Source organism: Saccopteryx bilineata, chromosome 4 (assembly GCF_036850765.1).
Source record: "Saccopteryx bilineata isolate mSacBil1 chromosome 4, mSacBil1_pri_phased_curated, whole genome shotgun sequence".
NCBI lineage: Eukaryota > Metazoa > Chordata > Mammalia > Chiroptera > Emballonuridae > Saccopteryx > Saccopteryx bilineata.
Genome location: NC_089493.1, coordinates 130,367,015 through 130,391,203, shown reverse-complemented (window position 1 = coordinate 130,391,203; position 24,189 = coordinate 130,367,015). Strand labels below are relative to the sequence as shown.

Below are 24,189 nucleotides of genomic sequence, written 5' to 3'. Positions count from 1 at the left end.
CCTTTGTCTACTTAAGGGAGGAGGGTGTCATGGCCCCCACCTACAACCCTATCACTACTATAAACCTCAAGTTATAGTGGCCTGGAGACATTAAGTAGTTTTCCTCAGAGCCAGAATGTGTGTGTGTATGTGTGTGTGTATGTGTGTGTGTGTGAGCTGTTTCCTGGGCAAGGGGCAGGTGCCAGGGTCCAGCCCCGGGGGGAATCCAGGGGTCCCACAGGAAGAGACGGCGTCGGCGAAATCGAGTGAGAGAGCCGAATTCTTTTCTTTCTCTTTATTCTCTAGTTAGCATTTACTGCCAGGCATCTCTGCCAAATGCTGGTCTAGCTTTCTTTTTATGCACACACACTAAGTTACAATCACATGGTATTTTGTTTCACTATAGTTACATGTTTCCAGATAACAGTTAATTCATATCTATAAGCTATAAATCAGGTGGTAAGTTATTCAAAGTACAGTTATACAATAGCAATAACAATATTGGTACAAACTTCTAAAAGATAAGTACTAATTATTTTATTTTATTTATTTATTCATTTTTAGACAGGAGAGAGAGAGACAGAGAGGGAGAGAGAGGAGAGAGAGACAGAGAGAGAGAAGGGGGGAGGAGCTGGAAGCATCAACTCCCATATGTGCCTTGACCAGGCAAGCCCAGGGTTTCGAACCGGTGACCTCAGCATTTCCAGGTCGACGCTTTATCCACTGCGCCACCACAGGTCAGAGTATTAATTAATAACTACTTTACTGTTGTGAGTCAAGGGTGCAGAGAGAGAGATTAACAGACGAAATCATCAAGGACTAGCAAAGGACCACTGCTTGCTCAGGCAAATGGCCTTGAGTTCATGCAGTGTCCTAATTTTTTCACAAGACTACAAAATGCTTGTTTTACTGAGAAATTGGCATAACATCAAGAGTAACTTTTGCTTAAAGATACATAGAGTGCACCTGCAAGATAGCTTAGTAGCAACATAATATCAGAAGGCATTAATTGCTATTGCTGCTATGGATCCCACCACATTCCTCTCCTTATTCTTGGAAAATACAAAAATCTCATGAGAATGTTTTACTGAGAAAAGCCCAGCAACTGCCTTCAGTCACAAAACAAGTCTCTTAACAAAACATTCTTTACTTGCCGGCTGTGCTCCCATCCAAGGCCACGCAACGGGCCACTCCGCTACACCTTACCTAAGATTCTATTGTCTAGTCAAATTTTATTTATTTACTATATTCATACACTAGTTAAGTTCTAACTTTATTCTTCTCAGAGTGTTCCACCACCTGTAGGTCAGGTATGCAAGAAGAAAGGAGAGTTTCTCTACTCTATCACATGAAAAGGATAGGGAGGTAAAGTGATGAATTAAGTGAAGGCTGAAAGGTGCTCTGTGTATAGTTACTGTTTCCTACCTATTCATAAGTCACAATCTATTCTTTCTAACATGATTAATGAGAAGAAATTCTCCTACAAACTTAACCCTTTACGAGGGATATCATAGCTAGCCTCTTATGTTTATGAACCCAGTTCAAGGGGCTTACAGGCTTTTCTGTGGAACTCACTCTCTGTCTCATTTCCAAAGAAATTACTACGAATCTACAGGGAAAGCACAGTACTATTATCCCTGTGCCATAAATAATAGCACACACCCAGAAAAAGGGGGGATATAAGGCCAGATTAATTCAAAAAGGTCAAAGGGGGAAGTATCGTTGTGCCTTTCCTTTGCGGTGACTTTGTCAACCCACAGCCATTGGTCTTCACTGCCATGACTTTGTCAGTCAGCAGTTTTTGATCTTCTGCTGTGACCTTGTCAGCCAGCAGTTGTGGGTCTTCTCCTGCTGTGACCTCGTCAGCCAACAGTTGTTGATCGGCTCCCGACAAGCAGGGAAGATGACAAGTCAGGAGGCTAGCCTCAGGGAAGGCACGTTCAGAATTCATTATCCAGAGCGGAGCCCAGGGAAAGGCAGCGTGTGGCTAAGGTTAAGGTTAAGTGGAAGGGTAAAGGGCATCCCTGGGTCACTCAATAAATTTATTTAGTGCACATTCACCAGCCTGGCCAGGTACAGCGACTGGCAGCCCCTTCATGCTCCCAGTGTGGTGGGTCCTCCTCTGCACTCCTCACCATTCCATTATTACATCTATCATGGCTCCTAGCCACAAAGAGCTATTGTTTTGGGCTGGCCAACCCTTAACCCAAACTCTAATCCAGACTGAGGGCCCTTTGAGGGCAGAGTCTGAGACCTATTCTTCTCTGTGCCCAGACCTGACAGAGAGGACACAGGTGCTATGGGAAGCACAAGCAGAGGTGAATAATTAGAGCGGCATCTCAGCATGTACTAGGTAGGGACCTGGAGCTTTAGTCTTGAACATCCAACCACCCACTATACATGTCCACCCAGAGGCCCCTTACCACTGCATTCTCAATAGGACCAAATAGTTTGTGTCACTTTCTTGCTCAAACACCTGCCCTCTGGGTCATCATCCTAGCCAGAAATGTGGGAATCTAAGAAGATTGCTTCTCTGTCACCTCCTGAATACTTCTTGAGTCTGACCCCTTTTCCCCAGTACTATGGCACCGCCTGGAAAAGACAGCTTTTCTGCATCTCACTTCTCGCCCAGACTTTTGCTAGGACCTCCTGGTTGGTCTCACCGCCTCTAGGCCAGCATTGTCCAACAGAACATTTGGTAATGGTGGAAATGTTCTCTGTTGTTGTTGAATATTTGAAATGTGGCAAGTGCAACTGAGATATTGAATTTTTAAAACAATTTTTTAAATTTATTGATTTGAGAGAGGATGGGGGGGAGAGAAGAACATAGATCTGCAAGGGGTTAAATTACAATAATTTCGCCTGACCAGGTGATGGTGCAGTGGATAGAGCGTCGGACTGGGATGCGGAACACCCAGGTTTGAGACCCTGAGGTCGCCAGCTTGAGCATGAGCTCGTCTGGGTTGAGCAAAAGAGCTCACCAGCTCGGACCTAAGGGTCCCTGAGCAAGGGGTCACTCGGTCTGCTGAAGGCCGTGGTCAAGCCACATATGAGAAAGCAATCAATGAACAACTAAGGTGTCACAACGAGAAACTGATGATTGATGCTTCTCATCTCTCTCTGTTCCTGTCTGTCTGTCTGTCCCTATCTATCCCTCTCTCTGACTCTCTCTCTGTCCCTGTAAAAAAAAAAAAAATTACAATAATTTCTTGTAAGGGCTGAATTACAGAATTTCCTGCAAGGAGTTAAGGCACTGTAAATAACTAGGAACTTAGTTCACAAACCTTAATCTTTATTTTCTTGCCTAAGAAACACAGGGAGTTACACTGCAGAAGTTCTCAGAGGCATCATGACCCCAGCTGTTCCTGGGAGACACCTGCCCTAGCTGTCTTGAAGATTTACCAAGGACACCAGATAGGACCATACTGATCAGGCCTGGGCTGCATCAGAAGAACTTGCAGAGGGGATGTTCCTGCCAACCTGACTCCCACCTCTGCACATTGCTACATGACTAAACTGCATGTACTTTTCCCTTTAGTTTCTTTTGCCCCTTACACCATCACTAATAGCCCCGAATCCTATAAAAACCACCAGCATCAGGAAAGCATTAAGACAGGAGTCACCTGCCTTCTTAAGTTACTGCAATTTGAAATTAAAGATGCTGTTATACCTCATTGGTCACTGTCTCTCATTAAATTGGCAGAAAAGGGTGATGGACTGCACGAATCCTAGCTCATTCTGGTAACAGATCTGCTCCTGTATGTGCCCTGACCAGGGATCAAACTGGCAACTTCTGTGCTTTGGGATGATGCTCTAACTAACTGAGCTATCCTGCCAGGGCAAGATACTGAATTTTTAAATTCTATTTAACTTTAAATTTAAGTAGTTTCTTGTGGCTACTGGCTACGTGGCCAGCATAGTTCTTGGCAATCTTCCCACTTCATCCCTCTACTCTATGCTCCACACTGCTCCCTCAAGAAAACTTTCTTTAATTTTTTAAAATTTATTTTTATTGATTTTTATAGAGACAGAGAGACATCAGTTTATTGTTCCACTTACTTATGCTTTCATTGGTTGATTCTCTTGTATGTGCCTTGACCAGGATTGAACTTGCAACCTGGGAGTATCATGACAACACTCATACCAACTGAGCTACCTGGCCAGGGCCCATGTGAACTTTCTGAAATTGCATTCAAAACTAGGTTCAAGAGTGTGAGTCAGTTCCTACTGCTCCCGTCTCACTTCCCTTCCCACCCTGCCCTCCCTTCCATGCATCTTCTCCAGCCACCAGAAGGAACACGTTATGATTCTAGTTTTCTGCCTCCGTGTATTCACACATGCTGTTCCCTCTGCCTGGAACACCCTACTCTCCCCTCAACCACTCTGCCTCATCCAACAAGCATCCTGAAGGAAATGCCTTGCTCCCAGGTTAGAAATGCTAATTCTTTTTTTTTTTTTTAGTTTTTTTTTTCTTTTTTCTTTTTCTGAAGCTGGAAACGGGGAGAGACAGTCAGATAGACTCCCGCATGCGCCCGACCAGGATCCACCCGGCATGCCCACCAGGGGCGGCGCTCTGCCCACCAGGGGGTGATGCTCTGCCCCTCTGGGGTGTCACTCTGCCGCTACCAGAGCCACTCTAGCGCCTGGGGCAGAGGCCAAGGAGCCATCCCCAGCGCCCGGGCCATCTTTGCTCCAATGGAGCCTTGGCTGCGGGAGGGGAAGAGAGAGACAGAGAGGAAGGAGGGGGGGTGGAGAAGCAAATGGGCGCTTCTCCTATGTGCCCTGGCCGGGAATCGAACCCGGGTCCCCCGCATGCCAGGCCGACGCTCTACCGCTGAGCCAACCGGCCAGGGCCGAAATGCTAATTCTTTTTTTTTATTTTTATTTTTTTTCTTACTTTTTTTTTTTTTTTTTTTTTACAGAGGCAGAGATAGACAGGGACAGACAGACAGGAACGGAGAGAGATGAGAAGCATCAATCATCAGTTTCTCGTTGCCCGTTGTGACTTCTTAGTTGTTCATTGATTGCTTTCTCATATGTGCCTTGACCGCGGGCCTTCAGCAGACCGAGTAACCCCCTGCTGGAGCCAGCGACCTTGGGTCTAAGCTGGTGAGCTCTTTGCTCAAGCCAGATGAGCCCGTGCTCAAGCTGGTGACCTCGGGGTCTCGAACCTGGGTCCTTCCGCATCCCAGTCCAACGCTCTATCCACTGCGCCACCACCTGGTCAGGCAATGCTAATTCTTATTGCAGCACAATGATGCACCTGCTCCGTGAAAGCAGATCCTTCAAAACTCTGCTCCAGGTCCATCTTCTCTGGAGTGCCCTGACACTACTCTGATTTTAAACTTCCTCCTTCGGGTATAGCTCTCTTGTGGCACTAACACCACGGTTGCCATATTGCTTTGGTCTCGTTCTCTCTTCTAGACTATGAACAACTTGAGGCAAATACTGTCCTCATGTACTCGAGTTTTCAGCACAGTGCCTGTCACGTAGTGGGTGTTCAATCGTAGTCTCTGGGCAGAAATTGTACTGCTGGGGGCACTGTCCTAGAAGGAAACCACAATAGTGAGTAAGATAGACCCTGCTTTCACGGAGGGAACTCACAACCAGCAGGCAGATAGACATGTGAGGAGCTGCAGAGCCAGGTTGGGCTGAAAATCCTCTGTTCCCTAGATCTACTCCGCTGCCTCTCTGCCCTGCTCTGTGCATGAGAGGCGGACCTCTGCAAGGGGCTCCCCATCCTCTGGCTTCTTGTTGGGTTCAGTCAATGGGAGGCATTGGCATGAGATGGGTGTGGGGGAGGACAGTGGGGGTGGGGTAGTTTTTCTCTGGACCCTCCCTGCAGCCATCGACCAGTTCCTACCAATCAGCTCTCTCTCTGGGTTCTGGAGGCATTATCTTTCTTTTGCTTCTTCAAGCCCAAGACAGGAAGGGCCCCTCTTTGTTACTGGTCATTGAGTACCTCGCTATTCTGCCTTGGTTTTTCTATACCCTGCTGACACCTTTGTAAATAATAGTCTCTTTATTAAACTCTCCCCAATGACCAGTTTAAATGGGTTCGTTTTTTGTTTGTTTGTTTTTTCCGAGGACCCAGATGGTAAGCTGGCTCTTGGAGAATCTCTGCTCCACTATTGTTGGGAGGTCAGCCTTTCCCCCAGGCTGGCTCCCTTATGGCTGCTGGGATTTCAGCCATCACATCCAGATACGACAAGAGCCAGAAGGACAAGGTTGTACCTGTGGCCATGTATCCCTTTCCTAAAAGCTGTCCCACTGGATTTCTCCTACATATTATTGGTTAGAATCATGTCACATATCCAGGTTCCTTGTTTCTTTGTTCCTGTTTTGTTTTGTTTTAAGTGAGAGGAGGGGAGATAGTAAGACAGGCACCTGCATGCACCTCGACCAAGATCCACCTGGCAAATCCCATTTGAGGCCAATGCTAGAATCATCCAAGCTATCCTGAGTGCCCAGGGTTGACACTCAAACCAGTCGGGCCACTGGCTACAGGAGGGGAAGAGAAAGAGAAAAGGGAGAGGCAGGGAGAGAGAAGCAAATGGTCACTTCTCCTGTGTGGCCTGACCAGGATCGAACCCAGGATGTCCATATGGCAAGCTGATTCTTTATGCACTGAGCCACTGGCCAGGGCCACAGATCCAAGTTTAATCCAATCACCAACAAAGCAACTAGGGTTTCAGCGGCTGGTTCAGAGCAGCCAGGGCCCACTCCCTGAGGCTGAAGATCTGGGGTCAACCTCCTCACAAAGCACACAGCTATGGAAAGGAATACGGAGGGTACCTGGACAAAACAGAGGAGGGGAACAGCGTTTGGGAAGAGGAAAATAATAAGTAGGGGAATGGTTATTAAGTGTCTACCAGGAGGAGCAGTGGGGAAAGAGTCCCTGAGTTGGTTGGGTGGCCACACTGGTGGGTGGGGCAGCCAGGCTGTGTCCTGATAGGTCTGAATGACACCGCCTCCTTGGCAGGGAACTGGAAGTGAGTTCAGGAACATTTGGCTAATGGAGCAGGTTCCTCCGAGGCGGCGAGGTGCTGCTTTGATGAGAAGACAAAACATTTGCGGCCTGACCTGTGGTGGCGCAGTGGATAAAGCATCAACCTGGAAATGCTGAGGTCACCGGTTCGAAACCCTGGGCTTGCCTGGTCAAGGCACATATGGGAGTTGATGCTTCCAGCTCCTCCCCTCTTCTCTCTCTCTGTCTCTCCTCTCTATCTCTCCATCTGTCTCTCCCTCTCCTCTCTAAAATGAAAAAATAAATAAAAAAAAAAAACATTTGCTATCAGCAAATCTCTGTGTTTAGTATATAAAAGTGCATCTGCAATTTGGAATGTCAGCTTGGCCTTGGACATACCCTTCAGGAGGTCAACAGTTCCCTGCAGGTCTGTTTTCCGAAGGCACCAGGGTGGCGGACACTTCTCTAGCAGTAAGAGCATTGCCACCCTGAGCTGCATTAGTCAAGTCCTGATAGATAATATGGGTCTGAATTAATCACATTTGACACTATGGAAGGAAGAAGAGAAAATAAAGGGAAAAAAAAGGTCTGCCCTCATTTCCACTGCCCTCTGTCTAGAGCTAGCCCCAAACCTCTGGATCAGTCACTGCTGCCCCCTCCTCTGGGCAGTGTTTCAAGGTCTGCAGCCTGTTCCAACTCTTATAGCCCTTCCCCACTCATCGACCATAAAGGTCCCTTGTCCCAGCCCTGCAGAGCCATCTCTGCTGAGAGCACTTACTAAACCTGCCATTGGCTGATTTTTGTGGTGGGACCAGATTGTGAAGGAAGGGGTGCAGGCTATGGATAGGACCAAAGGCTTTGAAACTGAAAGAGGTTGCAGACTTCTGGTGATCGCAACCATATGGTCAGCAGGGAGATCCAGCTCAAATGGACAGAACTAAAGGTGGCATAAGATAGGATGCTGAGTTGGGCTTCTTAAAACAGAACTGTGCCTGTCTTCTGGCAGCAAACTGAGGAACACTTACCTAGCAAGTGCTGAGGAAAAGATCTGGGCTGGGAGGGAGCCATTCAACTTGGACTTGATGCCCAGCCTACCAAAACTCAGAATTTTACCAAGTCTTTGCTATTTCAAACTTGGCATATTTTCCTATTTGGGGGTTTGACATGTTTCCATTCATTTATTTAACAATGTTCATTTCACATTCTCGATGTGGCAGTTTGCTATTGAAGGATTAAGGATAAAAGTATCTGCTCTGCTGGAGCTTACATTCTATTTGAGGGATACAGACCATATACAATATTAAAAAAAAAGGATACATGGTATGTTTGAAATTTGTAGGTGCTACAAATAAAAATCAAGTCAAGAAAAAGGATAGAAGCTATGAGTTGGGGTAATAGTTTTATATAGGATGGCCAAGGAAGACATATTGGAAAGGTGATGTTTGAAGAAGACAAGAGGGCTTGGAAGGTGGGAACAGCAAGTGCAAAGGTCCTGAGACAGAGTGCTAGATGTCTTCCACTCACTTCTCTATGCTCACTCTCTCCCCCTCTCTACTTTCAGTTCTGGAGGGCTGACTTCTTTGGGCTATACTAATGGGCCCCTTGCTCTCTGGCTTCCAGTTAGGTTCAGTCCATGGAAGGCACCAGTGGGATATCAGAGGGCATGCATAGAGTGAGGTCACAGTAGGCCCTGCTCTCCTGTGTGCTGGCTGTAGCTCTCTGCTAAAGGTCACAGCCCCTCTCTACAGCCTCTCCGTGGTCACCTTCTCTGGGGTCTGTTTTCTGCCTTTTCCTCTCACCACTTCCAGCCATGCTATTGCTAACCCTGGGGTGCTGCACTGTCCCTTATTGATTTCTCTCGACCTTTCCCAAACCTTTGTAACTAGTCCCTTTACTAAACTCCCCTTAATAACCCAGGTTGAGGGAGCTGTGTGTTTCCTGCAGGCCTGACCCTGTCAGACACAGGCAGGGATTTGCCTGGAGCATCTCAGGAACTTCTAGGAGGCATTTGTGCCTGGAGAGGAGTGAGCCTGGAGAAGGGAGGGTAACTGGCAGGGAAGTCAGAGAGGTCATAGGAGCCATATCTGGAAGGGCTATTGTGAGGACTATTTCCTCTGAGATTCCTCATAAACTTCCTTCTGAAAACTTCAACTTGGCCCATCCTGAACTTGGGGAAGGGATGGCATCTCTTCTTCAGTGTGGAGTTGGGAGAGCACATGGGGCACCAGGAACTTGGCAACTTCTGCTTTCCTTCTGAGCATGCCCCCTCCCCATGCAAGGAGCCCTCAGAAGACAGAGTAAGCTCTGCTCCCAGCACAGTGAGGAGGCACAGTCTCATCTGAACATCTCTGCTCCGCACATGAATTCTCTGTGGACACTCACCAGCCAACAACCCTTCATAGCACCATGGTGGTCTTCAGAGATAAAATTCACCTCCTTCAGTGGTGCTGATAATGGCATCTTCGGCAGACCAGCAGGAAGCTGTCAGATAAAAGCAACCTCCTTAGGCTTCTGTCCAACCTGCCCAGGCCTTCTAGGGGCTGCCTCAGGGCCCAGGTTTAACTACTCAGTGTGCTGCATGGACAAGGCTCTCTGGCCTGCGAGTTTTGGTTTAAACTTTTTCAGTTGCAAGCTCCCAAATCCAACTTTTACTAGAAGAGGAAGAGGAGAAAGAGGAAGAAATGAAGAAGGAAAAGGTGGGGAAGAGGCAAAGGGAGAAGTGGTGGTAATGTTGCTTCACATAACAAAGCTGCTCTATAGCAGTGGTCCCCAACCTTTTTTAGGCCACAGACTGGTTTAATGTCGAAAATATTTTCACAGAACGGCCTTTAGGGTGGGATGGATAAATGTATCACTTGACCGAGACAAGTATCAAGAGTGAGTCTTAGATGGATGTAACAGAGGGAATCTGGTCATTAAAAACAAAACAAAACATTGTTTAGACTTAAATATAAATAAAACGGAAATAATGTAAGTTATTTATTCTTTCTCTGTGGACTGGTACCAAATGGCCCATGGACTAGTACCAGTCCACGGCCTGGGGGTTGGGGACCACTGCTCTATAGGTGAACTTTATGGGCTTCAGGAACAACTGGATCTAGGTGCTCCATATTTTCAATTCTTTCCCTCTCTACATCTCCTCACCTCCCTGTTTGGCTTTTCTCTGAATAGGCATCATTCTAAAGTAGACATTCTTTAAAAGTGGTCACTGATGGGCCAGACTTATTATCAAATTTGCTTAACCACCCTGGCAGAAAGGAAATCCAATGACTTCAGGAAATTCCTTTATCAGGTTCTCACAATCCTGGCCTGGATTGTGCACCATCCTGGTAGCCTGGTGTGGGACAAACCAATGTGTTTCAAGTTTGTAACGTGTGTGTTAAGTTTGCTTGCTTATATTTTGCCTAATTGTGTGTGTGAGTGCGTTCCTGCGTGTGTATGTGTGTGTGCGCACGCCAGTGTGAATGTGTGGTCTGTGAAAGGCTGCAGGTGCTTGCCCTCAGGGCAGAAGATCGTAGATTGCGAACTGACTGCTGCTGTGTGGAGGGGCGATTGTTTGCTTTTGTTTGCCAGAGAAGGAGTATTTCTGCCCAGTCTGTTTTACTGGAGAGTGCTGAGGAGGAGTACTGAGGCTGATGGGGGCCTGTGAGTCTGGGTGAGTCCTGAGAATGAGTCTGGTGAGTCCAGAGTGCTGAGGGGCTTGCAAGCCCAGGAACTGGAACTGGAAAGGGAAGTATTCTTCCCTGACTGTTTGCTCATCCACTGTTACGAGACTCTAATAAACGGAATGGCCCACCATTTTCTGGCTCCACAGTTCCTTTACTCTCTCCCTAAATCCAATCGGAACTTGCATTGCCACAGGGGTGGCACTAGCCTTACACCTGGGGTGTGGGCAGCTCCACTAAACCTATTGGCTGAGAGTAGGGGTTGGGTACTGCCAGAAGGAAAGAATGAGTGCTGAGCACACAAAACCCTGCAGCTGTACGTGATCGCTGGCATGACCATGGAATACATTATTTAAGATGAGATGCTTTTGAGAATGAAAGGGGGCACTTTTAATATTTACATAAGGATGGCCCTGGTTGGATAGTTCAGTTGGTTAGAGCATTATCTGGAAGACTAGAGGTTGTTGGTTTGATCCCGGTCAGGGCACATACAAGAACAGATTGATGTTCTGTCTTTCTCTCCCTTCCCTTTCTCTCTCTCTAAAATCAATAAAATAAACAAAAATATTTATACAAAGACAACAGGCTTAGATCAAGTTTATCCTGTGAAAATATTGTCATCCTAACTCTAGCATCCAAGAGCCAGGAAGCTGGGGTTAGGTTAGGAGACTATTCTATCTGAGCCCCAGATCTTGCAAACCGTATCTCTTTGGCTCTCTGGGAATAGTTAGGAGGGAGAAGATGCTTGGGGTTCAGATTGCAAGTGGGATGGAGGGTGGCCAGGTAGGGTGGAGACACACTGGGAGGGAGGCAAGTCTTAGTCCTACATATCTGCTTACACTACACTCTTCTCAAACAGCCTCACCTCAACCTCCCACTTCCGTGGTTTGTTCTTGTCATGTCCTGTCCTACTGCCAGAAATACCCTTCCTGTACTCTTCACACTCCATGACTCTTCCGCAGTCCCCCACTCTCCCAGGGTCCCTTTACGTACCCCACCCCACCCCATGCACTCCATTTTGGGCTCTCTCACAGCTCCTGTAGCAGTTCCAGATTCAGCACAGGCTGTTTTTGGGATGTGGTTCCTGCCTCTAGGGGGTAGAGGCTTGTGGGTATTGCTTTCTCCCCATCCCCCTGCCACAGCAGTGCTGACTAAAGACTCCACTGGGCTGGGCCTCTCTGCTCCCCACTGCCCCCTGCCTCTGTGTTCCTGGTATTGATCGCTAGGGAATCAGCCAAATAGCTTCTCACGCAAAGGCAGGCAAACTTTGACCAGGATAGGCTGCTCAGCTCCTGGCCAAGGTCCTCTAACCTCTTGCCTGTCTCCCTATTTCTTTGCATGGTGCTCCTGAAATCCCCCTCCATCTGGGAACAGTTCCATGGAGATAGGACTTGGTGAGAAGTGCAATGCCTCACTTAAACCTCATTGCATGATTCCTCCTGTTCAGCAGTATGGGGAGATGGGAACCCTGACCCAGGGGCTGAGACTGTTTCCCTTGGGCTTCCTAGCTAGGGCTTTGCTGGTAGTCTGAGACAATAAATCATGGTGGGAAGAGCCTTGGCCTGGAAGCAAGGGGCTAGAGCATTAAGCTCGGCTTTGATTTGCCATGTGTCCTTGGGCTTTCTCCTTCTGGTATCATCCTATTCAGCTGAGAAGTGGAAAAGGAGTTGGTTTAACTGGTTAATGAATTTCTTTGGGGTCAAGTGTCCCTCAGAGAATGTGAGCAAAGCAATGCCTCTTCCATCAAACAAAAGGTTTTTCTGGATCCCTGGTCAGGTGCCTCAGCAGATGGTCTTCCAGCCCAGAGCTTGGACATTGGGTGGGGGACTCTGGAAGGCCGAAGGACAGACTTGGCTGCAGAGCTGGATGAGGGAGCTGGAAGTGCATTGCTCTCTGTTTCCTTGCCATGACTTCCGCTCAGGTGCTTTCTCCTTCTGTAGCTCTAGCTCCAACTGGGATTGAAGGGCAGACCTCTCCTGGGTACCATGGAGCTCCACGGGCTGAGCCAGAGATGTAGAGGATAGATGAATGAACAGTGTTGGACAAATTGGAAGCCCAGCAATAGTCTCTTTATCTCCTGCCTGTTCTGTTGCCTACATTCTACCATTATATCATCACCCTGGTCATGTGCCCCATCCATAATCCAGCTGGATTTAACTCCTTTACCAGTTATTAATTTCTTGCAAGGCTTGGCTTCTCAGATTAATTACCCACAGGCAGGTTTTCTGTGTTTGGGCATGGAGGGAGTGACAGGTTGGGTTGGGGTCAGAGCAAGGGTCAAGTGTTCTGATTATTACCATGGAGAAATCCCAGAAACATAGACCAGGAGACACCTAACTTGCTGTGGAAAGGATTCACGGGGGCTTCCCAGAGGAAGTGATATGTCAATAGAGACTTAGAGTAGAGGAGATGAGAAGTAGAGGTGGATAGGCCTGGTAAGTTCTGCTAAAAAGTCTACATTGCATCCAGGTAGGAGCTATTGAAGGGACAAAGTGGTAATGGAATGGGATTTTGCATTTGTGAAAAGACCACGTTGGATACAACAGGGTGGAGAAAAAATTGGAGGGAGTAAAAGGCAAATGGGAACAAGGTCTGGAGGCTGTTAGTGCTCTCGGAGACAATGATGAAGGTCTAGATGTCAGAGTAGAGAAATGTGTCCTTATCTGTTCTCAGCACAGTAGACCTTCATTGATTAGACCCCAGGATGTCTCCATCTAGCACAGAAGTCCCTTGTTTCTCAACAGAGATGTCCCCCATGAGCATCTCATCCCCTGGGGGAAGTAAGTTCCAGCAGAACTCCTCAGACACAAGGCCACTGCACACATCCAGTGCCCCTGGTACTGCTCCCTTCCTCAAGAACCATTATGCTGGGCCTTTGAGCTTGCTATTCCCTCTGCTAGGTGCACTCTTTTTCCAAGTATTAGTGCCTTGATTCTTTTTTTCTTTTAAATATATTTTTAAATGTTTATTTATTGATTTTTAGCAAGAGAGGAAGGGGGGAGAGAGACACACAGGAACATAAATCTATCTGTTCCTGTATGTGCCTTGACCAGGGATCGAACCAGCAACCTCTGCACTTCTGGATGATAGTCTATCCATCCAGGGCATATGCCTTGATTCTTGATTCTGGGTTCCTGCCTCTGCTCAATGTCATGTTCTTAGTGAGGACTTCCCTGGACCACCCTATTTTGAATGGCAGTCTGCCCCCACATGATTCCTACCCCTTCACTGCTTTTTCTCAGTAGCACTTGTCACTCTCTGACATTCTCTGTGCATTATCTGTCTTCCAACACCTCCCTCCCCAACCAAAATAGAATGTAAGTTCCCTGTGAGCAGGAGGTTGTCAGTTTTGTTCACCTGCATATCAACTGCCAGCATCCAGAACAGTGCCTGGCACATAGTAGGTGTTTGGTATAAAAACATTTGCGCAGTGAATGAGGTGGCATCTGACTTCAGTGGGAGGTAAAGATGAGGCTGTTTTCCTGGCCTGGGCGCCAGCGGATAGATGGTGGTGCCATTCGTTGGGCTGGGGGTGGGTGGGGTGGGTGATGTGGTTCGTTGGGGACAGATTGAGCTAAAAACGCAAATACAGCTTTTTCTGCCTGGACGTCCTCCACTGGGGAGAATCCGGCAGAGGCGACTGATAGCTTCGGAGGCAGCCAGCCAGGAAAGACGCTGGAACTGCGTGTCCAGCGACAGGCTAGACCGAAAATAACCGACACACGCCAGGCGCCCACTCGCAAGCAAAAACCTCGGCTCAGCACGCAAACCGGGGCCCTTTAAGAGCACCGCCCCCAATTCCCCTCCCCCCTCGCGTGAGTGTGCAGAGACCCGACCAGGGCTGGGACGTTGGGAGGCTTCGGTTGCTGCCGGGACTCCCGGTCCTTCTCACGCAACTGCCGGCACCTTCTCACGCAACTGCCTGCACCGCACCCCGCGCCAAGTGGGGCGGGGATGCTCCCTGTGACTTCTGCCCCTGGAGAGAGGCACCCAACACACACACGCAAGGCCGGGAGGCATGAGCGCCCCGCGCCCCCTCCACAGCCCCTGGACCCTCCCAGCCCCCGCCTGGCCCGAGGGCCTCCCTTTAGCCCGTTTTTTGGGGACCCTCGGGGCCAGCGCTCAGCCCTCCTCGCCCACCCACCCATTTTTCTATCTGGCTAAAGCGCTAGCCACCCAGGAGCTAAGCGGGATCTCCAGGGCAGGTGGATCTGGGTCGGGAAGACCCCTGTTGGGCAGCATGCGGGAGCAGCCCTGGGGGCGGCGCCACGCCTCTAGTAAGCGCTCTGCAGGAACTGCACGTTCTCTGTCCATTCCCACTCCCGGGTCAGGGAGCCGGGACTTTCATTCCAGTTGCTCTGAGGGCTCCAGGGGGCCAGAGGGAGGGGCAGACCCTTGGCACCGCTGGCCTTCCGGCCCCGGGCCCGGGTTGCCGCGCTTCTCACGCGAGCCTGGACTCAGTAACCTGGGGGCAAGGTCACCACTCGGCAGCCCCGCCCCTGCCTGCCGGGTCTCGGTCTGCTGGTAGTGAGGGGAGGCATCCTGTGCCCGGAGTAGGACTCCCCTCCCCTCCCCCCCCCCCCCCCCCCCGCCCCCGCCGTACCCTTTCTTCGGACGGTTCTGGCGTTTCTCTCAAAGTCCCCGCCTCACCTGGGCTCTGCGCTGTCCATGGGGTACCTTGGAATTGAGGGTGCCAGGTGCCCCCAGTCCTCACCCCTTTACGTGCCTGCACTGGGGTAGGGGGGTCCCCACAGTGGGTTCTAACCTGTCCCTGTGCATCTGTCTCCCCCACTTCCCTTCCACCCCAGCGACTATTCCCCCTCATACTGGCCCTCCCTCTGTCCCATCCCGAGGCCAGGGGGCGTGGCCACGCTCGCTAGCAGCCTATAAAGTTGTTTGAGCCTTCACAGTCACCCTGAAGGTGACAGTTCCTTGGAGCCTTCCCTGATCTTCTTTGGCGTCCTGGCTCCAGAGACCGCTCTTCCCAGCTCAGTTCAGCACCTCCTCACAGCCACAGGTGAGTGCTGGGGACTTCTGGCTTGCCCCTTCCCTCCCAAGAAAATGAAAAATTGGATGCTTCTAGGTCTTCCTAGGTAGGCGGTCACTGGTCTAGCACCTTAGAAGAGAAAGCTAGGAGTGGCCTTAGTGACCATGCAGTCCAGCTCCCTAAAGGAGCAGCTGAGGCCAGGGGAAGGGCATGACTTGCCCAGTGTCCCACAGTGAGTACCAGAACTCCGGTTGCAGGTGGCCCCCTCTCAGGACTCCAGGACCCAGCTTCATCCCCCACTGAATCTCTAAATGCCTTGGGCCTTCCCCATCTGATCTATGTGGTTGTCTGGAATAAGGACACAGTTGTCTGAAGCTGAGTGCACATATGGCCCATTCTCGGGTTGCATGATGAGGGAGGACTTCTCCGTGGATGGTCAGGGTGAACAGAGGAGCCAGGTAGGGCTCTTACCATCCATACCTGCCTTATCTAAAAAGCTACATGTGGCTGGCTCTGCCCTCCCAAAACATGGCTTGTCAGAGCCAAGATATGCTGACTTAGACAAGAGAAGCTGGCCTGAGCAGGAGTCCTCAGCACTGCCCAGGGGCCTTCCCTATCCTGTTGACTGTCTTCTCTGGCTTCTTGGAGAGCCATCAGTGTGAAAAACTGTCAGCTGCATGAAGCTGGACCACCGGGCCTTGAAAACTTACCTCATGGCCTCCTACCATCTTACTAAAGCTAGAGGTCCTTGGCACCCAATGGGTGTAAGGGGACAGACACCATGGCACACCAAGGCCCAGCAGTGTTGTGTTACTTCATTTACTTAGGGAGTCAGTGCTTTTTGTGTGTTCTTTGGGATCCAGCTTTTCCAGGAAGCCTCTCTAGACAGATGGCTACTGTACTTGAGGTAGGAACCATTTAGACAACCTCCCCATTTTGAGTGGCTCTGCTGTAGAAACTAGTCAGACTGTGAGGTTTCCCGGGCCAGACCTGAGATCTAGCAGGGCACCCTGAATCAGAGATCGAATCCTACTCCTTCTCTCAGGTGAATTTACCTGGAAAGGTAAAATGACCAGTCCGAGGCCATGCCATGGAGCCTGAAACACTGGGTCTCCTGTCCTCCAAGTCCAGGGCACCAGGAAGATGCCCCAGTCAGAGCCTGATGGCTTGGACACAGTAGTCCATGAATTTATACACCTTTTTGTAGACCAAGCCTAGAAAGTTTTGTCTTAGCCTCTGTTAAGATCCATTCCTCATTTCCCTTATACCAGTCTGGAGTTTCCTTGCAGCCCTGGCCTAGTGGGAGCCTTTCACTTTTTCTTTGCTCTCTGCTGAATGGCATACGGAGGCAACCCAGACTCTTCGTTCATCTTTCATTCATTGAGAACTAAGCCCAACCAAAAACCCGGCCTAGATTTCTGTGACTGGTACCCTCAAGCTCACCAGTCTTCAGCTGCTTTTAAACTGTGGATCAGTTGAAATCAGAGAACTGGGGTTGAGAGCCCTGTGGCTTAGGCAGCGGTCTTCTTATTCCCTACTCCCTTCCTACCCTGTCCCAGGGTTTGGCAGGATAGATCCTGGTGTTGAGCAGGAGAGAACTGAGGGTTCTGGGAAACCTTCCAGGGAACTTTTCCTAAGAGGTCTGAGTCCTGGCTTAGTCACACAGTGAGGTCAATTTCCCCAAATGTGAAATGAGGCTAAAGGAGTGGATGATGTCTAGTTCTCCTGAGAGCAGCGTCTCCCTGAGCATAGTGGGTAGTTCTCAAGGGGATTTAGGTGATTTGTGTCAATTATGGATTTATTTTACAATATTTGGGGGGGGGATCAAACCTGTACTTTCACACAGCTATGATTGTTTTGGATGATGCTAAGTAGGTAGATTTAAAGTTTATTTTAGAAACATGTGAAGTCAGTAATGGTACAGGTATATATGGAACCACAGAGTGATGTTGGGAAGTGCTGTTTTAGACTAGTGCACAGTTAAAAGAGGGTGGAATTAGGCAATCTGGGTTTGGCATGTGAATCCAGTACTTTCTGGCTGTGTGACCTTGGCCAAGTTACTTACCTTCTCTGAGCCTTACTACAGCCTTCCTCATAGGCTGTGGCAGGACTGAGTAAAGAAGCAGATGTTCCTGGCACACAGTGACAACTCACCAGCTTCTCCCACCTCCTCCTCCCCTTCATGCCCAGTGAGCTGTTCTGGATAAGGTTTGCTCTTTCCAGCATGCTGCTTAGGACATTGGCTCCTCCTGTTCCCCATATGATGTCTTGATCTTTCCCTCCTGTCCACCTCTCAGCAGCCACCTTGCCATCTCTGTGCTGATCATGTTTCCTGGGTTTGGACTCTCTATCCCCATGTCGACCACGGAGCTCCTCCTGGCCTCCACCATCTTCTGCCTGATGTTCTGGGTGGTCAGGGCCTGGCAGCCTCGGGTCCCCAAAGGGCTAAAGAGTCCACCAGGGCCCTGGGGCTTGCCTGTGCTTGGACACATGCTGACCTTGGGGAAGAACCCACACCTGGCATTGTCTCGGCTGAGCCAGCGTTATGGGGACGTGCTGGAGATCCGCATTGGTCACACACCTGTGCTGGTGCTCAGTGGCCTGGACACCATCCAGCAGGCCCTGGTGCGGCAGGGTAATGATTTCAAGGGTCGGCCTGACCTCTACAGCTTCACTCTGATCTCTGATGGCCAGAGCATGACCTTCAACCCAGACTCTGGACCAGTGTGGGCTGCCCGTCGGCGCCTGGCCCAGAATGCCCTGAAGAGTTTCTCCATCGCCTCAGACCCGGCTTCCTCGTCTTCCTGCTACCTGGAGGAGCATGTGAGCAAGGAGGCTGAGGTCCTCATTAACAAGTTCCAGGAGCTGATGGCAGGGGTTGGACGCTTTGAACCCTACCAGTATATAGTGGTGTCAGTGGCCAACGTCATCTGTGCCATGTGCTTTGGTCGGCGCTACAACCATGATGACCAAGAGCTACTTAGTATAGTCAACCTGAGTAATGAGTTTGGGGAGGTGGCTGCTTCCGGACACCCAGCTGACTTCCTTCCTATCCTCCGTTACCTGCCCAACCCTGCCCTGAAAGCCTTCAAGGACATGAATGAGAAGATCTACATCTTCATGCAAAAGATGGTTAAGGAACACTATAAAACGTTTGAGAAGGTATGGGCTAGGGGAAGAGGCAGGTGGGTGGCGAGGAGCAGGTGGGGTAAGGAAGTCAGAGGTAACTAGAACAGCATGAGGTTTGGTAGACTCTCAGGGGCTTTCACCTCGGGATTTTGAAGCCAGTAGTGGAGGGGACTCCATTCATGGTAAGGAAATAGAACTTGTTCTTGGCCAGCCCTTTCATCGCTCTGTAGACAGCAATATTTATAAAATAGCCAGTCCATGCAGAACTCTAGGCGAGTTATAGGGACCTGGAAGAGTTAGAATGTTAGTCTCCTGGTCTGGTGGGAGAGAAAAGAGTAAAGAGCATGTCCAGGCAATAATGGTACCAGACTCTGTGTGTCAGGTGTTATTGTTTCTTATTAATGTGAATGCAAAGAAAAGTCAGAGACAGATGAAAGAAAGCAGAGGACTGAAACTCATAAGGTGGAATCAGCCTCAAACATCATTCACTCTGCGTATTTACTGGTTAACATACAGTGGGGGTGCACCAGTCTAACTATGTTATTTTTCTTTTCTAAATACCAACTGTAATCTTTAAATCATGCACTTCTCCATTTCTCCCAGACTACTTAATGCTTTAAGTAGTCCCAATCATAAACAAGACATCTGTATCTTGTGGCGTGCCTCCAAGATTTTTGTGTGTCTGCGGGCAGACACAACACAGGCCAATGTCTTGTTATTTTTCAGACTTCTTCAGCTTCTTACACCCTCCAATAACTCCTGCTCCGAGTTTATGTCAGTGCACAATTAAAATTCCTTCAAGGTGTCCCTTGAGTTGGGGCAGGAGAGAGCCTTGGATAGACACAGAGAAGCTGGAATAGTAGCTTTGGGTTAGGGGGAGGATCACCTCTTGAACAAAGGTGCTAGGGAGGGTAAGGGACCAGGTCTGGATGGAAAGGTAGGTCTCGGTTTGGGATCTTGCTTACCTGTGGGCCTTCCCCACCCAGGGTCATATCCGGGATATCACGGACAGCCTGATTGAGCACTGTCAGGACAAGAGGCTGGATGAGAATGCCAATATCCAGCTGTCAGATGACAAGATTGTTAATGTCGTCCTGGACCTCTTTGGAGCTGGTATGAGCTTCCCCACTTGCCTTTCCTGTGCCCAATGGCCCTGACTCACCAACTGCCTAACTTTTCCCTCTGTTCTTCCCTGGCCAGGGTTTGACACAGTCACAACTGCCATCTCTTGGAGCCTCCTGTACCTGGTGACAAGGCCCCATGTGCAGAAAAAGGTCCAGGAGGAGCTTGGTAGGTGGTGGCCTCCTTCAAAGTACTCAAGGCAGGGGGCCCAGCCAAGGTCTGGGAGGCCCCTTCACCTGTCTGCTCCTTCATACTCTGCAGACTCAGTGATTGGGAAGGCGCGGCGGCCCCGGCTCTCCGACAGACCACAGCTGCCCTACATGGAGGCCTTCATCCTGGAGACCTTCCGACACTCCTCCTTCATCCCCTTCACCATCCCCCACAGGTGAGGCCCCATGGGTCTACTGCTGTCTGATACTGGGCCTCTCTTCAGTCTGTGTACCTGACCAGGGCTGGTAGGAGGAATGGAAGTCATACTGCATGGAAATCAGAGAATCTCACTGTGGCCCTGAGCTTAACTGAGCTTCTTCCCTCCCCAGTACCACCAGAGACACAAGTCTAAGAGGCTTTTACATCCCCAAGGGGCGTTGTGTCTTTGTGAACCAGTGGCAGATCAACCATGACCAGTAAGTTGACAGGGGGCATCAGGAACTCCACCCTCTTCTGAGTTTCAGACGCTGCTGTCCCTGGCCACTTGGTGACTCCCTACTCTTTTGGGCCGGGGTGCAACCTGCTGGGTGCTTCTGAACCTGCAGCTGCCACTTCAGCTGCCTCTCTCTGATCACAGGAAACTGTGGGACGACCCATCTGAGTTCCGACCTGAACGGTTCCTCACCTCCAGTGGCACTATCAACAAGGCACTGAGTGAGCAGGTGGTTCTCTTTGGCCTGGGCAAGCGGAAGTGCATCGGTGAGACTATTGCACGCTTGGAGGTCTTCCTCTTCCTCGCCACCCTGCTGCAGCAAGTAGAATTCAGCACAGCACCGGGCGTGAAGGTGGACATGACCCCCACCTATGGGCTGACCATGAAGCATGCCCGCTGTGAGCACTTCCAGGTGCAGGTTCGCTCTTAGAGGGCTGAAAGCCATGCAGAGCCATGTACCTGGAAAAGCCTCTCAGGCCTGTGTCTCTGGTGGCACTGGGGACAAGCTCAGGGCCACAGTGAGATCCTCCAACCTCCCATACTGTGTCCTTCCCACCAGCCCTGATCAGGTTCATGGACTGAAATGAGGCCTTGTGTCTCCCTGGCCCAGGGAGGTCTAGGCTTTGGCTTGAAACCCACAGATATAGCACTGGCTGAGTTTTTGCTCTCTGGCTGCGGGCATGCCTGAGGGATCTGCACCCTGGACTTGCCCCTCTGCACACTGAACATAGACAGTGGACACTGTAGGGGCCACACAGGAACTGATGGAGCCTTCTGAAATAGTGCTTTAGCTAGGGGGTATGGGAGGGTTAGGAAGTTCTCAGGCCTCTGAAAACCTCTGAGAAGCTCTTTGGAAGCCCTTGGGCCCAGCAGCTCACTGCTCTCTATTGGGTCTGAGTGTCTTGAGAAACATTTAGAACAAGCCACACTGGCCTGATCAGGTGATGGCGCAGTAAATAGAATGTTGGACGGGACATGGAGGACCCAGGTTCAAAACCCTGAGGTCACTGGCTTGAGCACGGGCTCATCGGCTTGAGTGTGGGGTCACTGGATTGAAGCCCAAAGTTGCTAGCTTGAGCAAGGGGTCACTCACTCTGCTATAGTCTCCCAGTCAAGGCACATATGAGAAAGCAATAGATGAACAACTGAGGAGCTGCAGTGAAGAATTGACGCTTCTCATCTCTCTCCCTTCCTGTCTGTCCCTCTCTTTGATTCTCTCTCTGTCTGTCAAAAAAAAAAGCCACACTGAGGCCTGCCCCAATCTCTAACAAAGAGGAGTCATCAAGAGTGAGGGGAAGCCTGACCAGGTGGTGGCGCAGTGGATAGAGTGTCGGACTGGGATGCAGAGGACCCAGGTTCCAGACCCCGAGGTTGCCAGCTTGAGCTTGGGCTCATCTGGTTTGAGGAAAAGCCCACCAGCTTGAACCCAAGGTCGCTGGCTCCAGCAAGGGGTTTCTCCGTCTGCTGAAGGCCCGCGGTCAAGGCACATATGAGAAAGCAATCAATGAACAACTAAGGTGTTGCAACGCACAATGAAAAACTAATGATTGATGCTTCTCATCTCTCTCCATTCCTGTCTGTCTGTCCCTGTCTATCCCTCTCTCTGACTCACTCTCTGTCTCTGTAAAAAAATAAATTAAAAAAAAAAAAAAAGAGTGAGGGGAAGAAAAGGCAGTCCAGGATCCTGGCACAGAGGTAGTCTCCCCACTTGAATGAAGCTAAGGAATCTGACATGGTATCTGGCCTGGGGGATCATCTTCCCCACTGCAGGCAGGAACAGTGCTGCCTCCTGGCCTTGTGAGGCCTCTGTTCCTGCCCAGAAGGAGCTGGAGGCTTGTGTCTTAGATGAGTGGGGTGCAGAGATAATCCTATATGTAGGACCAGGTCAGAAGTGAGGGGGTGACAGTTCAATCACCTTCTCTTGGTTTCTGTTCTGTTCTCTATGCCCTGTATTAACATGCTGTTTCTTTATATATATATATAATGTTTGTATGCAAGGAGCTTTCCATTTTAGCTTGCATTATATTTGCACATTTGCGTGTATCATATATAAAATCTTAAGAACCATTTATTGAATGCAATAGAGAAAATTCATACCCACGTATCCAGAAATATGTGGGAGTTGTCTTCCTGAGCTAAATAAAGATATTATGCAGAAGTCCTACAGATGGAAATTTTTGCGTCTTCTTTTTTTTTTATGTGACAGGAGGGGAGATAATGAAACAGACTGCTGCATATGCCCTGACTAGGATCTATCTGGCAATCCACGTCTGGGGCCAATGCTCGAATCAACTGAGCTATTTTTAGCATCTAAGGCTGACCAACTGACTGGGGCCAATGCTCGAACCAATCGAGCCACTGGCTGTGGGGCAGATGGTACTTCTCTTGTGTGTGTGCCCTGACCTGGAATCAAACCCAGTATGTCCATACACCTGGCTGATGCTCTATCCACTGAGCATACTGGGGGCCGATTTTTGAATCTTTAACAAAGCCATCACTGGTCTGCATTCCCACCCTGCTCCCAGCCTTGTGTCTAGCTTTGCTATGGAAAGAGGAAGCAAAGAAGCTGGTGAGGAGGTGAAGCCACAGCTCTCAGGCAGCACACAGGCTGGTTGGAGACTGCCTTCTTCCTTCTCTTACTGATCATACGTGGATGAATAATACTCTCTGGACCAGGCACTGGGGGGGGATATCAAGTGAATAAATCATGGTCTCTGCCTTCGAAAGCCTCCCAAGGTGCTTGGGAGAACTGACTCATATCTAAAGGCAGATGCAGTCTGGCCTGTGGTGGCATAGTGGATAGAACATTGATCTGGAATGCTGAGGTCGCTGGTTCAAAACCCTGAGCTTGCCCAGTCAAGGCACATATGGGAAGCAACCAATGAACAACTGAAGTGAAGCAACTTTGAGTTGATATTTCTTGGTATCTCCCTGACTCATTTTTCTGTGAAATCAAGAAATAAAATCTTTAAAAGAAAGGCAGATGCATGTGGAGGGTGAGGCCTAGAGCTTGGGTGGGGCTGGGAAAGGTTACTAGTGTTAGGTTTGGATCCAGGGGTCCTTTAAGCTGAAGGCTCCTTTTTTTTTGTGACAGACAGAGAGAGGACAGATAGGGACAGACCGATGGGAAGGGAGAGAGATGAGAAGCATCAACTCTTCGTTGCAGCACCTTAGTTGTTCATTGATTGATTTCTCATATGTGCCTTGACGGGTGGGGGGGGGCTACAGCAGAGCCAATGACCCCTTGCTCAAGCCAGCAACCTTGGGCTTCAAGCCAGTGACCTTTGCACTCAAGCCTGCCAGCTTGGGGTTTGAAACCTGGGTCCTCAGTGTCTATCCACTGCACCACTGCCTGGTAAGGCTCCTCAACCTTCACTTTAAATAATTTTTCAACAAGTGCTTAATGCTATTGCTATAAGGCTTTGTGGTTTTTTTTTTTTGTTTTTTTTTTTGTTTTGTTTTTTTTTCCATTTTTCTGAAGCTGGAAACAGGGAGAGACAGTCAGACAGACTCCCGCATGCGCCCGACCGGGATCCACCCGGCACGCCCACCAGGGGCGATGCTCTGCCCACCAGGGGGCGATGCTCTGCCCATCCTGGGCGTCGCCATGTTGCGACCAGAGCCACTGTAGCGCCTGAGGCAGAGGCCACAGAGCCATCCCCAGCGCCCAGGCTATCTTTGCTCCAATGGAGCCTTG

The 24,189-nt window shown here is 49.6% G+C and overlaps 1 protein-coding gene and 1 long non-coding RNA gene across 5 annotated transcripts; one reads left to right on the top strand and one right to left on the bottom strand.

Annotated features, from left to right (window-relative positions):
• Positions 1–5,040: 5,040 nt before the first annotated feature.
• On the bottom strand, positions 5,041–15,399 carry LOC136336476 (uncharacterized). Of its 2 annotated transcripts, none has more exons than XR_010731460.1 (3): positions 15,262–15,399; positions 9,329–9,427; positions 5,041–5,525 (listed from the first exon to the last, which is right to left on the bottom strand). It is a non-coding gene; the product is annotated as an uncharacterized lncRNA (long non-coding RNA). The 2 variants fall into 2 exon arrangements; XR_010731461.1 differs by having other exon boundaries at positions 15,215–15,348.
• Positions 15,400–15,503: 104 nt separating this feature from the next.
• CYP1A1 (cytochrome P450 family 1 subfamily A member 1) lies at positions 15,504–22,656 on the top strand. Of its 3 annotated transcripts, none has more exons than XM_066278175.1 (7): positions 15,504–15,628; positions 17,896–18,760; positions 19,714–19,840; positions 19,928–20,017; positions 20,111–20,234; positions 20,389–20,475; positions 20,637–22,656. In XM_066278175.1, the coding sequence occupies exons 2-7, from the start codon at positions 17,924–17,926 to the stop codon at positions 20,920–20,922; spliced, it is 1,551 nt and encodes a 516-aa protein (XP_066134272.1). In that variant the 5' UTR covers positions 15,504–15,628; positions 17,896–17,923; the 3' UTR covers positions 20,923–22,656. The 3 variants fall into 3 exon arrangements, with proteins under 3 accessions (XP_066134272.1, XP_066134274.1, XP_066134273.1); XM_066278176.1 differs by having other exon boundaries at positions 15,506–15,628; positions 17,899–18,760; XM_066278177.1 differs by lacking the exon at positions 20,389–20,475.
• The last annotated feature ends 1,533 nt before the right edge of the window (positions 22,657–24,189 follow it).